At 38.5% G+C, this 25987-nt stretch overlaps 2 protein-coding genes across 28 annotated transcripts in view; one reads left to right on the top strand and one right to left on the bottom strand.

Annotated features, from left to right (window-relative positions):
- KMT2C (lysine methyltransferase 2C) overlaps positions 1-19083 on the top strand; it is a 143418-nt gene extending 124335 nt beyond the window's left edge. For 19 of the 21 annotated variants that reach the window (XM_087915758.1, XM_026719882.2, XM_087915762.1 and 16 more), the window contains 17 exons: positions 303-512; positions 1640-1804; positions 3897-4038; positions 5130-5268; positions 6522-6700; positions 6916-7052; positions 8024-8276; positions 9350-9489; positions 10370-10477; positions 11444-12560; positions 13261-13397; positions 13961-14103; positions 14371-14539; positions 14926-15042; positions 15705-15778; positions 16392-16500; positions 17372-19083. In XM_087915758.1, the coding sequence (XP_087771884.1) occupies positions 303-512; positions 1640-1804; positions 3897-4038; positions 5130-5268; positions 6522-6700; positions 6916-7052; positions 8024-8276; positions 9350-9489; positions 10370-10477; positions 11444-12560; positions 13261-13397; positions 13961-14103; positions 14371-14539; positions 14926-15042; positions 15705-15778; positions 16392-16500; positions 17372-17464 (3432 nt within the window). In that variant the 3' untranslated portion in view covers positions 17465-19083. The remainder of the gene's footprint in view (positions 1-302; positions 513-1639; positions 1805-3896; positions 4039-5129; positions 5269-6521; positions 6701-6915; positions 7053-8023; positions 8277-9349; positions 9490-10369; positions 10478-11443; positions 12561-13260; positions 13398-13960; positions 14104-14370; positions 14540-14925; positions 15043-15704; positions 15779-16391; positions 16501-17371) is intronic. The other 2 variants (XM_087915747.1, XM_026719876.2) reach the window with 2 other exon arrangements.
- Positions 19084-19290: 207 nt separating this feature from the next.
- Positions 19291-25987, bottom strand: part of GALNT11 (polypeptide N-acetylgalactosaminyltransferase 11) — a 29998-nt gene continuing 23301 nt past the window's right edge. For all 7 annotated transcript variants that reach the window (XM_026719886.2, XM_087915766.1, XM_026719885.2 and 4 more), the window contains 2 exons: positions 23099-23236; positions 19291-21575 (listed from right to left, as the gene is read on the bottom strand). In XM_026719886.2, coding sequence (XP_026575671.1) covers positions 21444-21575; positions 23099-23236 — 270 coding nt within the window. In that variant the 3' untranslated portion in view covers positions 19291-21443. The remainder of the gene's footprint in view (positions 21576-23098; positions 23237-25987) is intronic.

The following is a 25987-nucleotide window of genomic DNA, read 5'->3' as shown; positions in this document are numbered from 1 at the left end:
GCTGTGACTTCTGAGCCTCAGCCTCAATCCAACTCGGATTCTTTTGTGAAAGGGGTTGTTGATTCTCTTCCTTTCAATTTTTACGGCTGGTTTTGAATTTGGTTAAGAGAAATTAGGATGCAGTTAAACTATATGTCCATCGATATTTATCTTTGTGATCATATCATTAGGTGATCTGGGTGGAAGGTAGGTAGGTAGTTTCACTGTAAAATTCAGTGTTCAGTTTATGAAGTCTGAGTTTTGAACATTTAGGACTTAATAAAAGTGATATGATATGCTATATTTGCTTTTTCCTTAACCAGCCATTAGGGAATCCATTGCAAGGCTCATTAAGTTGTGGTAACAACCAAGTTCAGAGAGCAGATTTAGGACATGAAATGAAGAAACAGAGGAACAAGCGAACTCAGAGAACAGGTGAAAAAGCAACATCTCGCCCTAAAAGGAAAAAAAAAGAGGAAGAAGAAAAACAGACTGTTTTTCCTAGCACAGAAACTTTCATGCAGTTGAAACAGGTGAGCACTGAAAAGAATAATCCATAATGAAAAGTTTTGGAAGAGATTGAAAAAAGCCATTGAAAATTTCATCTTATATTTGGTTTTATAGGTATCTGTGTTTTATTTTTACCATGTTTCCTTATTCAAAGCTGTTATACATGTAGTAATACAGGTTTGAGCATTTCTAAGTTTTATTTGATACTTACCCACTTCTTGCATTTATTATAAAATGTTCCAGAAGATAGTTTTCTCCTTTGTGAGCCTTCTAATAGACCACTTTTTATTGGATTGCTTGATTGCATGCCATCATGTAATCAAGTTGATGTTGACTCTAAATAATCAAGAGATGGAAGTCCAAAGGTGCTTTTTTCAAGAGTAAACTGGACTTCCTTTGTTTTTCCTTGAAGACATTTCACCTCATTCAAAAACATGTTTAGTTCTGAAACAATGGTGTTTCTTGGATGAGAAGCGAAATGTTTTGAAGGAAAACAAAGAAAGTCCAGTTGCCTCTTGAAAAAGCACCTTTGGGACAACAATGACCTGGATGCCTGAGAATCTTCATAGACACAGAGGTAGAATTTCTTCAGGATGATCTGCTCCTATCCGGGCCCATCATTTCTTCTAGTGGTGCATTCAGTCACTGCTGTAATAAAAGTCCTTGCTGCTGAGATATATGACACAAAGAAGAAATGGAATAAAGAATATATTGGTGAAGAAAAACGTTTGTTGGGAGAAAAGATTAAAAGATCATTATTATAAAAAGATTATTATAAAGAGATCATTATTGTTAAATTTTTACATCAGCAGCTATGAAACTCTTGATAATTTAGAACAAAACTGCAGTCTGGAGATGAGTCTTGATAGAATGGTTATGATGACGATGATGAAGAAAGGATTTTCATTAGATACACTTTCATTGAGAACAATTTTCTATATCCTGAACATATGGTATTAAGACCAAGGCTTCCACAACAATTGCTGTATTTGGGAGTCATTATATCTGGCAAAATTATTTTTTAAGAACAATGTATAAAAGTTAGGATTTTGCTTAGTATAAGGAAACTTTGAAATGCTTGTATCTGGATTGCTTAAGCTTATAAAAGTAGCAATCTTCAGTTGTGATCAATTACACATCTTTCCTCTAGCAACTCTCCTTGCTGCCTTTAATGGAGCCAATGATTGGAGCGAGCTTCACCCACTTTCTCCCGTATGGTAGCAGCCATCAAAGTAGTGGAAGTCGACTTGTGGGAGCTTTTGGCAGTGCTACGCTTGATGGGGTATCTGATTACTATTCTCAGCTAATCTACAAGGTGTATTATTTTTCTATGTAATTCTCTCAAAATTTTAAAAGAAAAGTGGCATTCATAATTTTATATATCTCAGGATTTCTTGAGATTTTTCCTCATGTTTTTCATTCTTCCTTCCCATTCACTGAAAAATTGTGGCATGCTAAAGCCTATACTTAGAGAGCCAGTTTTCTCTAGTGGTTGAAGCACCAGGCTAGAAATCAGGAGATTATGAATGCTAGCACCGTTTTAGGCATGAAAGCCGGCTGGGCGATTTTGGGCCAGTGGCCAGGAGATAGTGAATCCCATCTTTAGGCATAAAAGCTTTCTGTGACTTTGAGCCATTCATTTTCTCTCAGCCTACAATGTCAGGCTCTGACAACATTTGGTCAATTTTGGATCAATGTTTGATTGATCCAAAAAAGTGGGTCCTGCACTTGCAAGGAAAATGTTAGAGGGGAAAAATGAAAACCTATAACAATAATCTTTTAATGTGTTTCAAGCACATGGAATCCACCCTGGATTACTATTTCAAAGACCAAATACTATTAAATAAAAAGTTTAGGTCTATTTTGCATAGATTTAAGAGACCATCACAAGGCCCTTCCATAATTGTTTCTCCTTTTAGTGGTCAGCAAGGAGTAATTGGTGACTGGGAGATTTTCCCAGAATCTATTGTTTTGCCCCTTAGAGAAATCAGCAAAACTAGTCTAGTCTTCAAGGGCTTTTGGAAATTGAGTTGAAAGTTGATGTTACTCTTGTTCCCATGATGGCTGTTGTTTTTATTCTTCTATTTGTTACTGGTTAATTTACACAGTGCTTTTAGAGATATCGAAGCCACTTTACCCCATGATAGGATATGAAAACCCTAACTAAAAAATAAAAATAAAGGTGGCAGCATTGCCTGAATGTCCCACTGATCACAGAATTGACTATTGCAGATGGAATAAGCCTCAATACGTGCTGAATGTGCTATAAAGACTGTAGGAAATGAGATGAAAATCGTAGTTCTTTCCCAACTGTGAATTGCATTCATTTCACATTGTGTTTTCTGTATTCCCACAACCGTGCAGATGAAATCTCTCAGTAAACATCGCCTTCCGTGTGTTCTTCCACTGGCTGACAATTCCTCCATTTTAGTTACAATTCCTCCTTTCTTTCTAGAGCATCTTACAGCCAGTGAGACATGTCAGGCAGGTGAAGATCAGGGTGGCAGCCCTTCACAATGATCTCAGTTTCTCATGTCACCCTGAGGGAAAATTAATTGCCACCCCTGTTCTAGAGTATGCATCGTGACCCTTGTTCTAAGGAGGCTTTTGCTTTGCTCCTGCGTGCTTGTCTGAGGGGTTTGTGCCATTGATAAAAGAATCAACCAATGTGAGAGAGTGTTACTTACCCTACAGTTGAGTATGTTTTTTAAAAATTTGTTCATTAGATACAACTTATAGAGAGAAACTAACAAAAAAAGCCACATGAAAAGAGGGGTGAACCCAGCAAAATAGAATTGTCCAAAATGGCATATGTGAAAACTTTAAACAAATATCTGCCATTGTAGTTCTAGGTTAGTTTTTTAAAAAGTATTTTTTATGTATGCCTATTAACTCACTTGCACAAAGCTTCACTTTCATCAGTGCCCTGTTAGCAGAAAATTACTTAAAAATCTGGAATAAAATGCTTTCTTCCCTCGTTCTTAGTAGGAACTGGAGTGCCAGTTCTCAAAAACAATACGATTGATTTCTTGCCTTATTTGATATATGCTCTTGATTACCTGATGCAGAGTGGCAAACAGAACATGGAAATTATTTGTATTTGTCCTACAAGTAGTGCCGGTCATAATTTGTGTGTTTGGTGAGTAATTATAAGAAAACTCAAAAAAATAGTTACTTTACTATGCCTAGTAACTATTAATAGTTACTAGTTACAGAGTGGAAAATAGAAAATGAAAGCCCTGTTACCTTGTTTGGATAGCACTGAAACCATGGCTTGGTGTTTGGTATGAACTAAGTTAATATGTATGCACTTTGATTGCTACTTCGTAGTTAGTTTTGTTATTAAATATGCAGGTTTACCCAACAATCCTTTGGAAAACCAATTGAAAATATCTTCTCTTGTGCAGCAAAATAATCTCAGTAACCCACCCACACCTCCAGCATCCCTTCCTCCTACACCTCCACCTGTGACTTGCCAAAAAATTGTTAATGGATTTGCAATGACTGAAGAACTTGGTACCAAAGCTGGAATGTTGGGAGGATCTGATGGTAAGATATTTGCTATCCACATCCCTTTGTAGAAAGTCTGCCTATGTGATTGCTAAAAGTCAGCAATGACTTGAAGGCAATAATCAATAAAACCAGACTTGTATAATATACCTGTTATATTCACTCAACTAATTTTAAAAATGGAAGACCTCCATCTTGGAAGCCCCAAAAGCCAGGACTAATCTATCTTTCAGGGGAAAACTGTTTCATAGATATGGACCCCATCATGGAATATTTCCCAGCTTTGGTTTCCTGATTTTCTGGCGAAACTATGATTAAGAGAAAATGAGGAACAATATGCTTTTTTCCCTAAGATATTCTTATTTGATTCTTGTAGGTTTCAACCAAGCAAGATTCATAATGTGTCTTGCAAGACAAATAGGACAAGGTTAATGTATCTCATTCTTCTCTGCCCTTTTCCTCTGCTTCAGCCACCCACTGATCAACCCATCCCCTTCACTTCCCTTTCCTCCAGTGCAACATCCATAATTAAATTCGGATACAGCACAGTCCAGGCTAGAAATCAGAAGACTGTAAGTTCTAGTCCCATCTTAGGCATGAAAGCCGACTGGATGACTTTGAGCTAGTCACTTACTCTTAGCCCAATCCACCTCACAGGGTGGTTGTTGCGGGGAAAATAGGAGGAGGAAGGAATATTAGGTATGTGCGCTGCCTTGTATTGTTTATAAAAATAATAAAGATAGGGTAGTAAAATAAATGAATGAATATAAATATTCCAACTGGTCCAGGCTGGCTTACCCTTCCTTTTAGTTGCCCCAAGCATCTTCCTTGTTTCACCTTTCCCCGTCTTTGCTGCCTTTACCTTTTCCCTCCTGTAAACCTACCCTGGAATTTCTATGCCTTTTCCAAACACGCAATCAAATTCAGGCAAAAGATTCATATTTTGGCCCAAGTATGACCTACCCCAAATCTGGAATACCCTACACATAGAATATGTTGGATGTTACTAAACGTTAGCAAAACATTCTCTGGCTCCTCAGAGGTGCATGTAAAGCTTTCATTAGTCCAGTCCAGCCAGGTAGCTGTTTAAAATCATTTGTTTAATCTGTGCATCCTATCTGTTGCCAAAGCTTTAGGTTCAAAGCAGTTTCAGCTGCCTTTCAGGCCACAGGATGATTTGTTAGCCAGGGCCATAATTCAGGGTCCTAAGAGTGTGGATGTCCCTGCTTCTCTTCCAACCCCGCCTCATAACAATCATGAAGAGCTCAGGTAGGTGTCTTTTTTTAAAGGCATTAACATTGTATTGTGCTTAATATGCTCATGTGTTCTGATACTGAGCAGAATCTGCTGTCCCATAATGGTATTTTTGCTATTAAGTTCTTTGATCTATAAATGAAAGGAATATCTGTAATTTATGTCTCAACAAGCCTCCCCAAAGACAGCACAATTTATGAATTTCCAAGGGCTTCAGGCTAGTCCAGCCGATCGTTTTTATACTTCATCCATGCAATGTAGTTTTCAGCATTCAGAATGGTTTTTTGTCTTGATCCATTTCTCCCATTTTTAAAAAAATTAGAATTAGACTCTGTTCTGTCATTGAATGAGCTTTTATCTGCTGAAAAAGGAAAATGCAAGTTTCTGGGACCAGATTACAAAGCTAGTGTTGTCTAGGCCAGCAGTCCCCAAACTTTCTAGCTTGGCGGCCTCGTTTAGGAGGAGGAGAGCATGTGAGTGGCAGGCACACACACCCTCCACTCAGGCAAATGCAGACTCATGCGCAAATGGCAGGCAAAGCTTCAACTGCGTGAGCAGAGGGCAGTTGAATGGAGGGTGCTTGTGCTTGCATGCAAAGCTCCACTCTTGCAAGCATCAGGCACTTGCACCCACCTGCAAGCAGAAGATGCTTGAGTGGAGGGCACTTGTGCTCGCGTGCAAAGCTCCACTCACAAGGGCACTTCACACACGAGCAGAGCATTGCACACAAGCATTAGTGTCTTCCACTCCCATACAAAGTGGAGCTTCGCGCACTTGCCCATGTCTCCTGTGGCCCGGTTTCGAACAGGCCGTGGCCCAGTAGTGGGCTCTGGCCCGAGGGTTGGGGACCCCTGGTCTAGTCGGGGAACTGAGTCTGAGGGTTAAAAATAATGAATATCAGGGAGATAATAGCTTGTGTGGGAAGAGATTGAGATCTTATTCTTGAAATTCTCTTTATTTTGTTTTCCACATAAATTACTTGTAATCACAAGATTGTACAATCATTGGAGGATTAAAAATTAACAGCTAATGTAAGTGAGCGTCCTTATCAATAGATAATGTACTGTAGTTTTTTTTGGTTTTTTTACATCACACTTCTTTTTGCACTCTTAGCATATTTTGGCTGTAAAAAAAAAAAAACCCGAACAAATTTGATTTTGAAAAAAATGGAAAGGCCTCCACTTTGCTGTCCAGTTCCTGAATCACATGTTTGCTCTTTGTATAGTGAGCCATGCTTACAAATGTCCTGGTTTTGCTGTGTGTCTTAGGATTCAGGATCCTTGTGAGGATAGAGAAAGTCCAGATAGCTTTGTTCCTTCTTCTTCTCCTGAGAGCATCATGGGCATGGAAATAAGTAGGTATCCAGATCTGTCAGAAGTAAAAGAAGAGATGCCACAGTCCGTTTCGTCTCCTGTCATTCCAATTCTGCCAGCCAGTGCTGGAAAGGGTAAAGCCAACATTTATTCTAAACAAATATATATTGATTTCTCTAACGAGTGGTGAGATGAGTAAGACTTCAGTTTTCAGAATTCCCTAGCTAGCATGGCTGTCTGAGGAGTTCTGGGAGTCGAAGCCCACGCTTCTTAAAGTTGTTGAGGTTTGGGAACATTGCAGTCTAACCGCATTCCAATGTGACTTAAAGTTCAATTTCTTCACTTTAAGGTTCAGAAGCAAAGCAACATTTCATCAAAATGGAGCCTTGTTCAACTTTCTTCAGTTCTCAGCTTGGACTTGCCCCAAATAACACAGAATCCGGGCTTGTGTCCATTGCCATTACTTTGCATCCTACAGCTGCAGAGGTAAAGGTACCACACCTCTAGATGGACAAAGTTGGGTGCCATCCTCGTGTGCTATTGATGTCTTGGTTGATAATTTTATTTCTACTGCAGTCAGTTATTGAACTAGATGCTGCTATGCAATTTCAGTATGGTTTTATTGAATTGTATATAATCGACTCATAAAAGCTCAGCTCAATAGCTTTGCTATATTCTGGATAAGAACATTATCCTATTGGCCATTCAATTTCCAGCTCCTCTCCTAATCATTCCAATTTTGTAATTAGCTTCTTTTACTGGGTTTTCATTCAAGCTATCCACCAAAATCCCTTTCTTCGGTAGACACCTGATCATTACAGATCCGATTAATTTAAAGTTAGGATTTTGTGGAATAAAATGCATTATTTTATACATTCTTGTCCTGAATTGCATTTGCCAATTTGTTACCCCTCTGACCAGTTTGATTTTACCACTCTGAATAATTTGGTATGATCAGTAAAGGTGGCTGCTTATTGCTTAGCCTAACCCTGGATCATATATTCCTAAAATCTTTTCTGATTCAGAATCACTTGTCAGTATATGGGGGTGGTGATTCTCCCTTTCAACAGAGTTTGCTCGTAATCCTTTAATTTGGTATTTATGGGAGGATTTTTTAAAAATTCCAAGCATATAATATTTATCCGGCTTGTGTTATGACAAATTAGTGTTGTGGCAGTTGTAGAGTCCCCATAGTCACATGATCATTTGTGACCTTCACTGACACCTTCTAATGAAGCCAGCAGGAAGTTGCAAAAGGTAATCATGTGATCGTGGGATGCTGTGACACAACAGGGATAACTGGGACTGCCAGAATGTCCATTGTGATGTGACATTGTGCCTGATGATCACCTAGCTAAGTGATGGGAGTTTCTAGTCCCAATTACAGTTGATAAGTAAGGACTATGTGCGTCTTATTAACCACAAAGAAACTATGCACTTATTTTTCTCTACTCTAGAATATTGGTAGTGTGGTGGCTGCGTTTTCCAATCTTCTACATGTCAGAATTCCAAACAGCTATGAAATTAGCACTGCATCGGATGTTCCGTCATCCATCGGAATAATGAATCCACACAGAACAAACCCAGCATTTGAGTACAGACAACATGTGCTGTTTCATGGTCCTCAGCCAGGGACCTTCGGCCCTCCTGGACTAACGGGGCCTTATGGACTCAAGCCACACAATGCCCCATTTTTATCAAGCGGAAATGGTGAGTCAGTGTGGTGTGTGACCTGCTATATATTTTGTTAATAAATAAGAGGTTAAACTCAGCATTGAAGATTTGAAAAACGGATTTCAAGATAAAAAATAAATATTACTTTTAAATTTTTTTGCCAGTTATATAAATTGAATTCTGCTAAAAGATTTGTAGGATTGGGTATTATTCTGCTTCCAAGGGAACTAATGCGATATCAGTCATGAATCATGATGGTTCCAAACTGCTACAGAAGGTACTGAAAAAAATAAACACCAAGAAGGACAACAATGTATAGATAGGTAGTCCTCAGCTTAGAGCCTTTTGCTTAGTGGCCATTCAAAATTACAAAGGCACTGAAAAAAATGACTTTGGGGGTCATGGGATCCCCTTCTGCAGCCTTCTGACAAGCAAAGTGAATGGGGAAGCCAGATTCGCTTAACCATGTTGCTAATTTAACAGCTGCAGTGATTCACTTAACAACTGTGGCAAGAAATGTCATAAAATGGAGTAAATCTCATTTAACAACTGTCTCATTTTGCAACAAAAATTGGCTCAGTTATGGTCGTAAGTCGAAGGCTAACTGTAAACTAGATAGGATGGGATGTTGCATTAAGGAATGGTTATTAACTGATATGGAATCCCTGAGGATTCCCCACACTCAATCTGGTAGAGGAGCCATGCTCCAAATCCCCTCAGCTAAGGAAGTGGTGGAATATAGGAAAAGATCCTTTTCTGCCATGGCGTTTAACCTTTGAAACATTATTCCCCTTGAAGTGAAATCTACTTAACCTCCTCCCCCGGCCTTCTGAAAGGATCTGAAGACCTATTTCTGTCAACTAGCTCGGCACCCTAATAGGGCATCTTATGGTTTACTTGGTGTTTTAACTTTGCTGTCTTTTGATGTTTTCACTGTTTTATATCACTATTTATAACATTGTGAGCTGTCCAGAGTCTCTTGATAGTGAGATGGGTGGCATATAAATTTAATTAATTTTGTGGTAATGGAGCAGGTATTTGTAAGGATAAGAATATTTACAGTAGAATGATGCATACATTAAAAGAATTTGTATTCTTCTCATCTTCAGTTTTGGCAGGCTATAAAGCACAAAGTCCAAATGTTGTCGATGGTTCGGCATTAAGGTCACAGTGGTGTTCTCATTGTAAAGTGGTAGTACTGGGCAGCGGAGTACGAAAACCTTTCAAAGAACTGCATTTCCTGAAACAGGTATATCTGTATGACCTCCATTTTTAATTATGTTTTCCCTTATAGTATTAAGGATACAAGAAGTTTGGGACTATTCCATTTCTTGTTGACTATGTTCCAACAGATAAAATTTAAAATTAGTTGAATGCTGCCTATTTTACCTAAATAAAATTTGAAATGTATCAGATATTCCAGGGATAGGTCACAACAAAGAAACAAAGCAAGCTCCTTGTTTTTTAATCCAAGGCCATAAAATCACGTGCAGGGGGGAAAGCCATGTTAACTGCTGGCCACTGACCAAACTGCATTGATATTGACTAAGAGGATTGTTTTCAAAACGTTTTTCAAGAACTTATAGGAAAGAAGTCTTATTGTTTTTTGTGTACCCAACTTCTTCTTTCTGTTTGTAAGCTATACGTCTGCAAAAGAAGGCACTACATAGCCTCTGACCACTAACTTTAATAAAACCATTGCTATGCCCAGGATTTTACTACAATGTATGTTACCTTATCTGGTCTAAGGCAACAGCAGTAAAAACGTGATGAAGCCCAGCTGCATTAATACTTATTTTGGAAGGGAAAGCAAGGGGAAAACAGTTCAGTGATAATCCACAAAATAAAGTGCATTTCAGGGCTTAAAATATTTCAGACCGTTCAAGATAATGCTGTCTTTTTGATCAGGTACAGAAGGATGAGAATGTCCATTCTGAGCTCAGAAAATTTTACACACCCGATATGTTACTAGTGAAATCCTTAAGAATGGTAGAGTTGAATGTTTTTCCAGTCCAACATAAAAGAAATCTCTCAAAATCATGTTTTAATATAAGCTTCCTACAGTTAATTAAAAGCTTAATGTTTCTGTCATAATTTTATTTTTTTGTTTGGTTTTTTTTTATTTTTAGGATTCCAAGGAGAAGTCTGATAGAATAGAGAAAGACATTGTCTTTTGTAGTAACAATTGCTTAGTTCTTTATTCAGCATCCATGCAAGCAAAACATTCAGAAAGCAAGGTAAATACTTACCACATACTTGTAATGACGATGCTTTAATATAGCATTTTAATAAAAATTATTTAGAAGATCAAGAGCAATGCAACTTGTTTAACATTAGATACATTTATTTGTTTTTCATTTTTTGCATCAGTCTGCAGTGAAGATTCACCTTTTTTCACATAGGCCCTGTATATATGTTTTACAGTGTTTTAAAATGTAAAATCCAAATTATATATGAATCTATTTTTAAGGGAAAATTTGGACTCTTTAGGATATAATTATTTTAACTATATTCTAGATTTTATATAAAGTGGATCTCTTCAAACATTACCTGTACCTCTTAAAGCGCCTCACTCATACCTTACAAGATTTTGCAATTGATGTTGGAATCTATCACACTAATGGGAAGATATAAGTGTTATACCAGGATTTCATTTAATAAAAATGGATTTAAAGTTATAAATAAATTAAAATACTTCAGCTTGTCACAGTGTTTAATAAGAACACTCAGATTTTCCTCTACCAATAAAATGGATGCTGCTGACACTAATAGTAGCTCATACCTTCATCAGATTGGATTGTACATGACAAAGAAAGAATATAATATGGATATATAACCATCTATTCAGATATCTTTTGCATTTTCTGAACCTGATCCAAGATAAGTTGAAATTCCAATTTACAATGATAGAATAGAGGTACAAGTTTATGCTTTGTACCAAGATTTTATGTGCACATTTGTACAGATACCTGTGTACATTTCAAAAACAGAGATTCTTTTGGTTAAGAAGGTGTTTGCAATTCTTTAAACGTTATTTTAATATTCCCAGCTCTGAATTTTAAAACCATCTAGTCTTGCAAAGTGATTATTAAACCAAGCACATTTCTGTTACTTAGTACATAACTGTGATCTGATTCCAGTAATGCCTGCACGTAACTTTTGCTGTGAATCTCTCTTCAACTGCTGTTCTGATTATTTCTCAGGAATCCGCCCCTCCTGAAATCCAATTTCCAATGAAAGAACCTCCAAAAGGTTTCCACCAATATAGTACGAACATCTCCACATTTGACGTTCACTGCCTCCCTCAACTGCAGGAAAAAAATTCTCCCCCCTCATCACCCCTTATTATTTTTCCTCCTGCCTTTGAAGCAGCCAAAGTGGAGCCCAAACCAGAAGAACTTAAGGTAACCGTGAAATTGAAGCCCCGCTTAAGAACTGTTCCCAATGGCCTTGATGACTGTCAACCAGTGAACAAGAAATGGAAAGGAATGAAATGGAAAAAATGGAACGTACAGATTGTGATTCCTAAAGGAACGTTCAAACCTTCCTGTGAGGAGGAGATAGATGAGCTTCTCAAGAAACTGGACACAACCCTTAAACCTGATCCTATCCTGAAAGACTACCGGAAATGCTGCTTCTGCCATGAAGAGGGTGATGGGCTAACGGATGGACCGGCCAGGCTTCTGAATCTGGATTTAGACCTCTGGGTTCATTTGAACTGTGCTCTTTGGTCTACTGAGGTCTATGAGACACAAGCTGGTGCCTTAATCAATGTTGAACTAGCTCTGCGAAGGGGCTTGCAGATGAAATGCGTGTTCTGCCACAAGATGGGTGCTACCAGCGGCTGCCACAGGTTAAGGTGCACCAATGTTTATCACTTCACCTGTGCCATTAAAGCACAATGCATGTTTTTCAAAGACAAAACTATGCTTTGCCCAATGCACAAACCGAAGAGCACTCATGAGCAAGAGCTCAGTTATTTTGCGGTCTTCAGGCGAGTCTATGTCCAGCGTGATGAAGTCCGACAGATCGCTAGCATCGTACAAAGGGGAGACCGTGAGCACACCTTCCGGGTGGGGAGCCTGATCTTCCACAGTATCGGTCAGCTGCTGCCCCACCAGATGGTTACCTTCCACTCTTCAAAAGTGCTCTACCCAGTGGGGTTTGAGGCCAGCCGGTTGTATTGGAGCATACGGTACACCAACCGCCGCTCCCGCTACCTGTGTTCCATTGAAGAGAAGGATGGCTTCCCCCTGTTTGTGATCAGGGTGATTGAGCAAGGACATGAGGATATGGTGCTGACTGGCCTGACTCCAGAAGGTAAACTAAAACCTGGGAACCCTAGTCGAGCTGGCCAAGGAGGTCTGATTGAATTGATGCACGTTAATGTCTAAAATACCCAGAGGAAAGTAGCTCGCCTGTTTATGAGCACTGCATTTATTTACTTCATGTGAAAAAAAAAACCAAATACTTTTTATTTTACAAAAAGAAAGCCAAAATGGAAAAAAACATAAATGATGACAAGGTGTAATATGTCATGAATCTGAGAATGTATTCACCTGTTTTTAAGAACAGTTAAGGACCAGGTGGTTTTTACCATGTCCTGATCTGTAAAACTCAAAATGGGTGTGTTTTCTTTTTCATATTACTGTACCTTCTTTATAGTTACGTGGCATTTTCTGGTTACTTTGGAAGCTGGTAGCAAAACCAGCCTGAAATCACATCACGGGGGTTTGATTATCTCGCTTTGGAATGTTCCCATTCCAACATTTAAACTCCCCTACATCCTCCTCAGGCTTTTAAGAAGACTCCTAGCCAGGAGAAGAGTACTAGCTTGAAAATTCTGATCTTGATTTAATACTAGCTTAGGAATGTATCTCGACCTGGAAAGCAAAATTATTGAAGAATTCATCCCTATAATATGTAAGGCTCTTTCCCATGATAAATACCTTTAGAAAATGTTAATGATCATTACTATCTTTCTATCTTTCCAATGTTTATTGTATTTTTCCCTATATAGATGTTTGGGATAAAATCCTTGAGCCCATTGCATCTATACGGAAGACCTCCAAAATGCTCCAGTTATTCCCTGCTTATCTCAAGGGCGAAGATCTTTTTGGCCTGACTGTCTCTGCAGTGGCTCGAATAGCTGAATCAGTGAGTGTTTGGGCAGCGGTGCCAGGCTGAATCTTCACCAATTCTGGCTTAGTAATAATCAGAAATTGGCATTTGTGGCAATTGCTTATAGAATACATTAGAGAAGAGTTCTAGTTTGAACAGCAGAACTTAACAAAATATGAAATTCATCCTTAGAACAAGTAAACAGAGACAGATACACACACATAGACACATACCTTCTGCCCTGTGCAAATAAACCAGAGCCGTTTCCCTGGTTGGTGGCATAATGGCAGTGGGAATGTAAGGGAGGAAAATAAATCCAGTTGTGTATTTCCAACTGCCTGGAATTGTTCGGCAGTGATGACATATACATTTAATAAGTAAACAATACTTACAGCACAGAACATGCTGGCCCTAAAATATTTATCATCTTGGGGTTTGGGGCTCTATGTTTTTCAAGAAAATAGAAGAAAAACAGGTAACAGTTCAATGCGCTCTTTGTACTTCTTTCCTTGTTGTGAAGAAGATGGTTTTGTTTCAAGTATCAGGAGTTGTTCCATTGGTTCTGCCGTTTCACTGACCCAATTTTCTTCGTGTTACAGCTTCCCGGGGTTGAGGCCTGTGAGCGTTACACCTTCCGTTATGGCCGAAACCCCCTCATGGAGCTGCCTCTCGCCATCAACCCCACTGGCTGCGCTCGTTCTGAGCCCAAAATGAGCAGCCACGTCAAGAGGTTTGTGTTAAGGTATTTTCTTTTAAATTCACATAGTGCAGCCCAGGGTTTATAGGCTACGTAGGATACCTCTGCTTCTGTGTGCTGCTTACAAACCCTGCTGTCTTTGGCTGTGTATGTGGCCCATCCAAGATGGGGCAGCTGCTTTAATGTCTCTGCTAGGTGGCTTTGAATGTCTGTCTACCTAGGAGCTATTTTATGATTTAAAACCTTATAACATTCAGAGAGATCTTCAGTTTTCCTTCTCTGTTTCTTCTATTCTGTGACCCTTTGGTACAGGCCTCATACCTTGAATAGCACCAGCACTTCAAAGTCATTTCAGAGCACAGTTACAGGAGAACTAAATGCACCTTACAGTAAACAGTTTGTCCATTCAAAGTCTTCTCAGTATCGGAAGATGAAGACCGAATGGAAGTCCAACGTCTATCTGGCACGGTCGCGTATTCAGGTCAGTTTGGACCAGGAAAGTATTAATTATATTTTTGTATTGAAAATACCAGATATATTTTAAAATAGCACTTCTTTAATAAACCTTTTTTATATTTATTATTTTTTTCATTTACATATTCATGCTAATTTATCCTTCATTGAAAGTCGTAAGATTGCACAACCATGTGGTAAGTTGCTTAGTGACCATCACAACTCATGCTCATAATTCCAGGTTCAGTTACTGTCATAAGTCAAGGACTACCTGTAACCATTGTAGCATTAGTTGAAAAGAATTGTAGGATTGTTAAACTATCTTAAGTGGCCGTATGAGATTTTGAGATCAATTTAAATCAGTAGAAGAGGCCAGTGATGTGCTCTGTTACCAAATCATTCCTGCCTTTTCAGGGCCTGGGTTTATATGCTGCTAGAGACATTGAAAAGCACACTATGGTCATTGAATATATCGGAACCATCATTCGCAATGAAGTAGCCAACAGGAAGGAGAAGCTTTATGAATCTCAGGTATTCCATAAGACAAGCATTTGTGTTTCAAGCTTTGTGGGACATGGAGGATCGAATAAGGACAAGAGTGTTCCATGGGTTTCTTTAAGGCCTTTGGTGCTAATTATGACTTTACAAGGTTTTAAATATAGCTTTTTCATACAGATTTTAATAATATTTGTATTTTCATTGATAACATCATCTTAAGTGACCTAAATAAGGGAAAGCCTAGCTGGCTGACTGACTGGTTATCTCTTTCTTCATCCGGCCATCCATCCATCCATCATCTATCAGTCTACATCTATGTCTATCTCACTATTTGTCTTATCTATCTTGAAGCACTGAGGTATATGTGTATGTGCGTGTATGTATTTAATTGTCCAGATAAATTTGTTGTGAACCAACCATAGCAACATTTGATTCTTTCATTTGTAGAGGCTAAATGTGACTATGATTAAGTTATGTTTGAGCCTTGGAGTTCCATTTTTGGTGTTTCCATTCTCAAAATCCTAACAAGAATGCTACTGTTTTGGAAAAAGACATTAAAGTTTCTAATGTTTTAATAAACCTTTGGATTGTAATTACAGTTCAGGCATGGCTACATATCATGTCTTTGAATATTGATACTTGTTACGCTAGCTTAGACCTTTTCTTTTCTCTCCTTTCTGATTTCCTCCCCACAGAATCGTGGAGTATACATGTTCCGCATTGATAACGATCATGTCATTGATGCCACATTGACTGGAGGTCCTGCAAGGTGGGTAGTTCTAGAACAGTGGTGTGGGCACACTGTTACCTTCCCACCAAAGTGGTGCCTATTAATTTACTCACATTTGCATGCCTTCGAATTGCTAGGTGGACAGGAATTGGGCAGGAAGGGAAGCTCACTCTTTTGCGTGGAACTTAGGTCTCGAACTCAGGCTGTCAGTTATCCAGCTGATAAGCTCAGCATCTTTAATGGCTGAGCCATCGTGCCCCAGTGTCAGATTAAAAGGGATCAAATTCAGCTTTGGAAGCTCACTGAATGCCTGTTGTGCCAGCCAATTATCTGCATAGGATAATGGTGGAAAAGATTGGAGGAAGGTATGCTGTATATGATGCCACCCTGGCCTCCTGACAAACAGGTCACGAGACATCCATGTTCTGTGTATTTTTGAAAAAAACCTCACTTGAAACTTTTTTCCACAGCAGCCTAAGTTGGTGTTGTCTTTATCACCTGTAGTACCTTCCTACTATATTGCAACCTTGTTGCCTTATTTCCTAACCTTAAATACACAGTTTTATCTTTTGTTGCTCAAAGTATCATATAGTAAAATTATTGCACAATATATAAAAATATCTACGCTTTTCTTCTCTCCCCTACCTCATAGGTACATTAACCATTCCTGTGCACCCAACTGTGTGGCTGAGGTGGTAACTTTTGAACGGGGACATAAGATCATAATTAGCTCTAACCGGAGAATCCAGAAAGGGGAAGAGGTACGGTTTATATAGCTTTTAGTACCATGCGTATATTCATACAATGAATATTCATTCTGTTGCTCCTTTTTGCAAAGAACAAAATACTTGGTATTGATGGCTGGCAGACTCTTGAGTCTTGCTCTCTAAAGTCTGTAGGAACCTTAGAATTTGCTCTCTAAGCAGAAGCAGTTTCCCGTCTGAAAGGCCTTTTTCTTTTTCCTGGGATGCATCCTATTGAAGGCTGGCATGTTTAGGATCCGGAGGGAATTTGGGGGGGGGGTGGGGCAGAAGACCCTTTAGCAACTGGAGCAGTTTGTCCTTTGTTAAAATACAGGCCAAAGGCATTGTTTGGAAGGGGGGAGGTTGGTGTTCCCTTTAGGGCAATGAATCAAGATTGAAATAATAATGTTAAGAAAAAACAGAAGCAGACTTTGTCCAGGAACTAATAAGGAAGGACCTGAATTATATCCAGTAGTTCTAGAACTAAAAGCAATATTCTAGGGTTGTCTCAGGACTTCTTTTAAAGACAATTGTTACGATGCCCCTTATAGGGTTGGGTTGTCTATAGGCCAGTTTAGTCTAGCGGTTAAGGCTCCAGGGTAGAAATGAGGTGAGTTCTAATCCTTCCTTAGGCATGAAAGCCAGCAAGGGGACTTTGAGCCAGTTTCTCTCTCAGCCCAGCCCACCTCACAGGGTTGTTATTGTGGGAAAAATAAAAGGAAGGATTATTAGATATGCTCATCACCTTGAGTTATATATAAAAAGGCAGGGTAAAAATACAGATAATTTGTACTTCTCATTTTTTATTCATTTTATACGATGTTTATGTTGAAAATGCACTTATCTTTTAATTCTAATAATTAAAGCTAATTGGCCCTTTTCATTTCAGCTGTGTTATGACTACAAGTTTGATTTTGAAGATGACCAGCACAAGATTGCATGTCACTGTGGGGCTGTAAACTGCCGAAAATGGATGAACTAGATGCATTCCTTACTCCCTCTGAGGGCTGCGTTTCCCGAGGAAGAAGTGATTTTTGATGCTGTTCATTGCAGGGTGGGGATGTGTTACGTGTATGAAAACAATCGCTTCTCTCAAGTAATTTCTTCTACTCCAGTGTAGAGCACCAGAAGCCAGCTGGCAGTATATGGAGTTAGGCCTGGCTTCAGGAAGCTGATCTCCAGACCAGTCCAGCACTTTTGATTTCATTAAAAGAGAAATTTCTTTTCACTAAAGAGAAATCAGACTCGGGCAGAGAAGCTGTGGCTGACCTGCTGAAGGGCAGTGGGGCACTAATAATGAATGTAGACTGAAATCACCAGCGTAAGGGAGATATCCAAAGTGCTGGCCACAGCCTTACTTACTAAAGGGGCAGGCCCTCTAAACACAGGAAAAAAAAATTAAAAACGTAGACACCACTGAACAAGGAATGTACTGAAATGACTTCCTTAGGGATAGAGCTAAGGGAAAAATAACTTGCACTAAAATACATTTAAAATACTTGATTCCATGAGTCAGTTTATTGTAGTTTTGATTTCTGTAAAATAAGAGAAACTTTTTGTATTTATTATTGAATAAGTGAATGAAGCTATTTTTGAAAGGAAAAGTTAGAAGCCAAGCTGCTGCTGTTACCTGCAGAACTAACAAACCCTGTTACTTTGTACAAAAATGTAAATATTTTAAGGATAAAAGTACAGTATAAAAAATAGGAATTGACCAAATGCTACCAGATCTTGCAGCAGTTCGGGTGCTTATTAAACTTAATAGGGATGTTACAATATTATTTTGTGCTTTAAACATGTCATTACAATTGTTGTGGGTAACCAAAATCTCAATTTGAAAGAGGTTTTACTTTATTTTTTTAATCTTTAAAGCAGGCTCAGTTATGCTGTGTTGGCTTTTTTTAAAGCAACCCTTCAGATTGATTAGCGGGCATGTAAATTACAGCAGTGGTTTTTGTACATGTTTGAGGAATTTTAGACTGATCTATTTTATTTGTATTATATTGTTACATCCCTATTTTTAAAATCAGGTTTTTTGTGTGTGTAGAATTTGTGATAACTGTGAATAACTGCTAAAACCACCCAAATTAGATGCTGAACATTGATTTTCTTTTTCAACAGAAATAATGGAGATTATATGAACTGTTCAGCTTACACTAAAATTATGTAATGAAACTAGGAATGTGTAGTGAGAGCGTAAGTCAATAGCTGCCTTCTTGAAAAGTAAAATCAAGGAAAAAGTATAGGAATTGTGCTTTCAGCTGCAGGACTCTGCCAATAGGATTTTGAAAAAAAAGTAATTTAAAATGTGTTTGTATGAATTGTTTTTGTTTACATTTCTTTAAAAAAATAAACACTGTTTGTGTTTGCTTGTAATCAACATTTTGAACCAGGTTAGCTTTTTTATTTTGTACTTTCAATTCTGGTACTGACACATCACAGTCTAAATATTAAAAAAATGAAGTTTTTTGTGTGCACAGCTAAGGTGGACTGTAAAACTGGTAGTATATTCAGTGATACAGTTCTGAACTTGTAATGTATATGGCATGATGTATTTTTATCTTACAGAATAAATCATTGTATATATTTTTCTCTTGATAATAGCTGTATGAAATTTGTTTCTTGAATATTTTTTCTTCTCTTGTACAATATTCCAACATCCTACCAGTATTTGTCTTACAGGTTATTATTCTGTTCTGTATAATAGTTATCTAATGTTGGCAAAAATGAATTTTTGAAGTATACAGAGTGTTATGGACTTTGAAATTTGTGGAAATAAATTTAGAAAATCAGCATTTACAAATAAAATATTTTACATCTATAAATATTTTAACATTTTCCTTTATGTCAGGATGCAGCAATCCTGAATATATTATTTCCAGGGATAGACCAAAGAGGCTGTTTTTGCCATCAAGAAGATACCTTAAGATAGCTCAGTGCTATACCCAAAACCCAATTCTACCAAAACAGATGCATATGTAATATAAAAGTATAGAAAACATAACTGCGCAAATTATGTTTTATGCATAACATAATTTAATAAATGATCATGCTAGTAGTTCCAGTTAATTTTTTTCCATTTGGACATCCTTAATAATTATAGAACCTGCTCTTTTCTTTGGAATTAAAAAAGCCTATTTAAGATTATTGTAGCCCTCTCTTTCCCAAAGCTTTTGATTATATCATATGAACAATTGATTCTGCACACTTAATTGGGTAACAGAGGATTAGGAAGAGTTTTCTACCACCAACAGACTGGTTGGTTTCATTAAATTAAAACAAAAAAGATAGTTACAAAAGTTAAAATCATAAATGGCATAAGGTACTCAAGCATTTAATGTACACCAGAAACCAAAGGGACAGTGGCTAATATGTCAATAACACCTAGTGTTAATAATAAAAAATGCAATACAAAATACATAAAAATGGGTATTTGTTGTCTCTCCGTGATATTGCAAAGATAAATATTTTCCTAGACATACTTTAATGTGCTGCCTGATTTTAAGGAGGAATATCACAACCTTAACTAGAAACTAATCCCATTCATAATCCTTAATGTGAGCCTTAAACCTTGCACTGCATAAATTAAGGGCCAGATTTATTAATGAAAGTCCAGTATCAAACTCAAGCTTCTCACAAATATTTATGTGTATCAATAACTTGTAAAATATAAAAGGATCTGGGTTTTTTTAACTTCTTCACAAATGGGGTGAAACTGAGTATGGTAAAAATCAAGCAATGTACAGGTAAGTTCCACAATTTACAATCATCACTTAGCAACCGTCTGAAGTTACAACCGATCCAAAAGCGATTTATGACCTGGATTCGAAATTCTGATGATGGAAGTTTATTCCTTCACAGTCACCTCTCCAAAATCTGGGCACTTTTCAACATGGTTCCATTTATGGCCATCTGCAGCATCCCACAATCATTGACCATGTTTTACTATTGTTTTGCCAAAAACTGACATTTACATCAGATTTTGAGGAAAAATGTATCCATAGGGAACCACTGGTTTGCTTAACAATTGCTGCAAAAAATTGTAAAATCATTTTACAACTGTTACAACATAAACCCATAATAGACAGTCTCTATTATAGTCTCATATCAAGGCCTATCTGTAGACTTCTTTTAAAATGGTGTTTTGTACTGTGGCATTCAAAACTGCCTTGCAAGAATAGAAAGGTTATGCCACCTGCCATTGCACCTCGTTTATCAATCATCCTCATGCAGAATTTCTCAAGGTTTAAGATGTCTGCATTTCAACTCCCAGAATTCCCTACTTGAGGAATTCTAGGAATCAAAGTCCAGGCTGTTTCAATGCTGCAACTCCCACACAGTTGCCTTTGGGCTTTCTGGCAAACATGGGAGCCTTGGTTGGCGGGGTGGGGGTGTGGAAGTGTAGCATTGGGGGCTGCATTGAAGCAGGCAAGTGCTACATGGTCTTCGGAATCATGAAAATGGCGTCCATATTCAAATATAGGAATGACAAATGGACATTTGATTAGGTTAAAATTAATGCAATTATTTACAAAAAAGAGCTAAAACATACTTTTCTCCAGAATTCCAACCATGAAATGAAATGAAAAAAGTACCATAATATTTCTAAAAGAAATACTGGCAAAACACGGTAGGTTTCTGACAGACCACTTAGGCCGGCTTCATTAGATGCATCCACTAATTAAATTACGTTGTCCTAATTATGACTTAGAATATTTCCTTATACCGTTGGGCTCCCAAGGAATGTCATCACACTTTTTACTCCTGCAGAAAGGAGGGGCAAGAAATGCAGCCACTTCTACTCCACTTGAAGATTGCCATCCATTGTGATTTCTAACCTTCATTAAAATAGTTTCCTTTAAGTGTTATGGGATAGAAATAGCAGCAAGGATTGCCAGCCTTAGAAAATAATGCACTAAGCCAAGAGTCCTTGCACAAGTGGGCATTCCTTGAGGAGGTTTTCAATTCTCCAAGCGCCACTGCTGAAGGGAGGAGCCATCGCATATGGCCATAGTGATGTAGCCTTTGAGATTAAGTGGGTCAACCACCTTCATGCACTGTCCAACAGATACCTGATACAGCCGGTTGTTTTTCTGCAGAAAGAAATATAGCAGGTGAGATAAAACGGTTCCAAACCTATTTTTGCAGCCACATTGTTCCTTTTGGCAGGCTGATGGGGTTACTTAGATGCTCCCGTGCCAGCTCTGCCTTTAATAGCAATAGTAACAGCAATAACACTTAGAAAACACAGCACTCTCTGGGTAGTTAATAATGTACGCATTATTTGAATATTGCCCCCAACAATTTGGGTCTTCATTTTACCGACCTCGGAAGGATGAAGGCTGAATCAAACTTGAGACCGCCAGGATACACCACTCATGTAAACCTACCTATCTAGCCGTGAAAGACGCAGTTTTGATTAACAGTACTTTCATTCCTCCACAAATAGTTTTTTGTTTCTATAAATGTATTAGTCACCAATAAAATTAAAATACTTTATGATAACTGCCACTTCCCAATTCCAGATTTAGATCATGACCACTCTACTAATGAATTAAGGCTAGGTATTTTGGCACTATCCTATTCCTAACAGGTTTTAGCAGGCACCAGGTTAGAAGGCAGGAGACGGTGAGTTCTAGTCCCACCTTAGGTATGAAAGCCAGCTGGGCAATTTTGGGACCAGTGCCTTTCTCAGCCTAAATCACCTCACAGGGTTCTTGGGTGGGGAAAATAGAAGGAGAATGATGAGCCTTGGTGGCGCAGTGGATTGAGTGCAGTACTGCAGGCTATTTCTGCTGATGTCGGATGCCTGCAATTTGGCAGTTCAAATCCCACCAGCTCAAGGTTAACTCAGCCTTTCATCCTTCCAAGGTTGGTAAAATGAGGACCCAAATTGTTGGGGACAATATGCTGAGGTCGTATTCAGCAGGTTCTGACCAGTTCGGGAGAGCCAATAGTAGAAATTTTGAATAGTTTGAAGGACCAGCAAATACCACCTCTGACTGGCCTCACCCCCATCTCTTCTCTACCTCCCACTGAATCTCAGCTGATTGGCTGGGTCTTCTTTGGTTGCCCTGCACAGGAGAACAGAGCTGGAAAACAGGTTAGTGGGATGGGGAGGAAATGGGGATTTTGCAGTATCCCTCCCCTGCTACTCCCCCCAAGCCACGCCCACCAAGCCACGCCCACAGAACCAGTAGTAAAAAAATTTGAATTCCACCACTGATGCTGACTCTGTAAACCGTTTACAGAGAGTTGTAAAGCACTGTAAAGAGGTATATAAATCTAAGTGCTATTGCTGTTGCTAAGGTAATAAGGGTGGGATAAATAAATAAATAAATCATACTGAAAGGCAAGGATTTAAGCTTTCAAAACTATCTAACTGGTCAAAACCATTTTTGTCCATGTGGCATATTCCTAATTGGAGGCCTTGCCTTATGAAAGATCCACGGCCAGTAAGGTTAACCTTTCTCATCTATATCTAGTTTTCACAATAATCTATGTAAACAGGAACTCATCCATGCACAAAGAACCAATTCTCAAGCTTATATAAACTTTAACAATCTTTAGCCGGAGTTACACTAGAACGAAATTCGTCCTGGCCAAATTCACTTACTCCAAGTAGCCACTGCTGAGAGCCTCCTGACCCATGACATTTCATAAGGCGTGGTGGATCGGAGGTGCGTGTTTCAGATACATCCAAACACAAGAGGTTATTTAAGATTAATTCATGATCCTCGTTGTATAGCCATACCTACAAAATTAATTATGAATATTTTAGGATCACTAGGAACCTATGTTTGAGAATGGTTTAATCACAAAGGGGAGAAAACTACATACACTTCTCTTTCATTGTGTCAGTATCACCTGCGTATGTTTCCCACCCTAGAGCAAAACTATTTCTTACTGCAGGGAATATTATTTAAGATGACGTGCTGTTGATTAGCCAAGGAAGTTATGAAATTAACAAACCAACCAAATCACTTCTGCTCGTATGACCCTTTCCAGCCATCCAGATGGAACAGCAAGAAAAATTTTCATATAGAAATAGCTGCACTGAGAGAGGAGCAAGTGAATTAGCTCGATCGGCAGGTTCATGTTTCCAAGCTGATACATTTTGCTGTTAATTAATAAAATTAGCTGAATTTACGGACGTTAACACTGAATGAAAAGGCACCTAAAAGTTGCATATATACCAAACAAATAAAAGTTTCCTATTAATTTTGCTTCTGTTTGGATGATTTCAAAAGACCCCCCTACCCTTTTTGTTTCCATCTGTCTGTTCTACAGGCACATTTCCAATCTGCTAAAGAGAGAAGACGGCAAGGAAGTAACAGGCAACAGAGAGAAAGCAGAACTGCTTAACTCATTCTTTGCATCGATCTTCACGCAAAAAGAAACTATAGCTCAACCCACCAAAAACATAACTGTAAAAGATAGACCAGAAATAAAAGTTAAAATAAGCCAAAAAATAGTAAGAGAACACCTGTCTGATCTTGATGAAAACAAATCACTGGGGCCTGATGGATTACATCCCAGAGTTTTAAAGGAACTGGCAGAGGTCATCTCAGAACCACCGCACCATATCTTTCAAAAATCCTGGAGCACCAGGGAACTACCAGAGGACTGGAAAAGAGCTGATGTGGTTCCCATCCTCAAAAAAGGGAAAAAACCAGAAAACTACAGACCAATTAGCCTAACATCAATACCCGGGAAGATATTGGAAAAGATAATAAAAAAACAGATCTGCCAACATCTAGAAACAAGGAAAGTAATAACTAGCAGTCAGCACGGGTTTGTTAAAAACAGATCATGCCAAACCAATCTTATTTCATTCTTCGACACTGTGACTAAATTAGTAGACCAGCAAAATACTGTGGACATAATATATTTAGATTTCAGCAAGGCATTCGACAAAGTAGACAAAACCTACTTCTTAGTAAGCTAGAAAAAAGTGGAATAGATAGCACCACCACTAGATGGATTTGCAACTGGCTGGCAAACCTTACTCAGTGAGTAGTCCTTAATGGGTCTAAGTCTACATGGAGGGAAGTAAGCAGTGGGGTGCTACAAGGTTCTGTCTTAGGCCCAGGACTCTTCAATATCTTCATTAACGTCTTAGATGAGGGAATAGAAGGGGAACTTACCAAATTTGCAGATGATACTAAGCTGACAGGAATAGCTAACACCCAAGAAGATAGGCTCAAGATCCAGATGGATCTTGACAGACTAGAACACTGGGCCATATCTAATAAAATGAAACTCAATATAGAGAAAAGTAAAGTCCTACACTTAGGCAAGAAAAACCAAAGTACACATATAGACTGGGTGAAACCAGGCTCAATAGCAGTAACTGTGAAAGGGATCTTGGAGTCTTAGTGGACAACCAGCTAAATATGAGCCAGCCGTGTGCAGCCGCCGCCAAAAAAGCTAATGCAATCCTAAGTTGCATCAACAGAGGGATACAGTCAAGATCAAGGGAAGTACTAATACCACTCTATAAAGCCTTAGTAAGACCACACCTAGAGTACTGCATCCAGTTTTGGTCACCACATTATAAAAAAGATGTTGAGACTCTAGAAAAAGTACAGAGAAGAGCAACCAGGATGATTAGGGGACTGGAGGCTAAAACATACAATGAACGGTTGCAGTAACTGGGCTTGGCTAGTCTAGTTAAGAGAAGGACCAGGAGACACATGATAGCAGTCTTCCAATATTTGAGGGGCTGCCACAGGGAGGAAGGGGTCAAGCTATTTTCTAAAGCACTTGTAGGCCAGACGAGGAATAATGGATGGAAACTGAACAAAGAGAGATTTAACCTGGAAATAAGGAGAAATTTTCTGACAGTGAGAACAATCAACCAATGGAACAGAAATTGCCCTCGGAAGTTGTGGGAGCTTCATCATTGGAGGCTTTCAAGAAAAGATTGGACTGCCATGTGTCAGAAATGGTGTAGTGGCCTCAATGGCTCCCAGAAAGAGTGCTAATGACCAGATGACAGCAAGTAATATAAATCCTTCCGTGCTCCACCATTCACTCAGAACTGAAGAAGCAAAACGTCTTCAAGAAAAAACAAGTTCCAGCTGCCTTTTGAAAATGTATTTTGGAACAATTAGTTTGTAAGTTTGGCTGTAAAAAAATAACCATTTGTACTTAACCAACAGTCCACAGATGAATAGTGAATTAGGACCTAAAAACGTAATTTCAACACTTGAAAAAAAGCAATGGGTCTTGATTTTAGCATAGGACACACTTCTTTTCCCACCAGATCATTTTTATCAGCATAAAAGTACAGAAAAATTTCCCACCAGCCTCAGCTTCTCATTCAAAGTGACATAAGGGGAAATCACTAGTAGGTCAGAAACCCTTCTGTCCACTTTTTAAAAAATAATTTATAAGCTTTAACCATGGTTAACCATGGACAGTTTGCTACAGTTTACTAAGCTGGCATTTTTCCATAATGCACCTAAATTCAGGTAACAAAACTGTACTCTAGATTTACTTA

This window comes from Pseudonaja textilis, chromosome Z, assembly GCF_049901715.1.
Source record: "Pseudonaja textilis isolate UNSWEBS1 chromosome Z, rPseTex1.2, whole genome shotgun sequence".
NCBI classification, from domain to species: Eukaryota; Metazoa; Chordata; class Lepidosauria; order Squamata; family Elapidae; genus Pseudonaja; species Pseudonaja textilis.
Note: the sequence above shows the minus strand (reverse complement) of the source record. Positions and strands in the feature narration are given on the sequence as shown.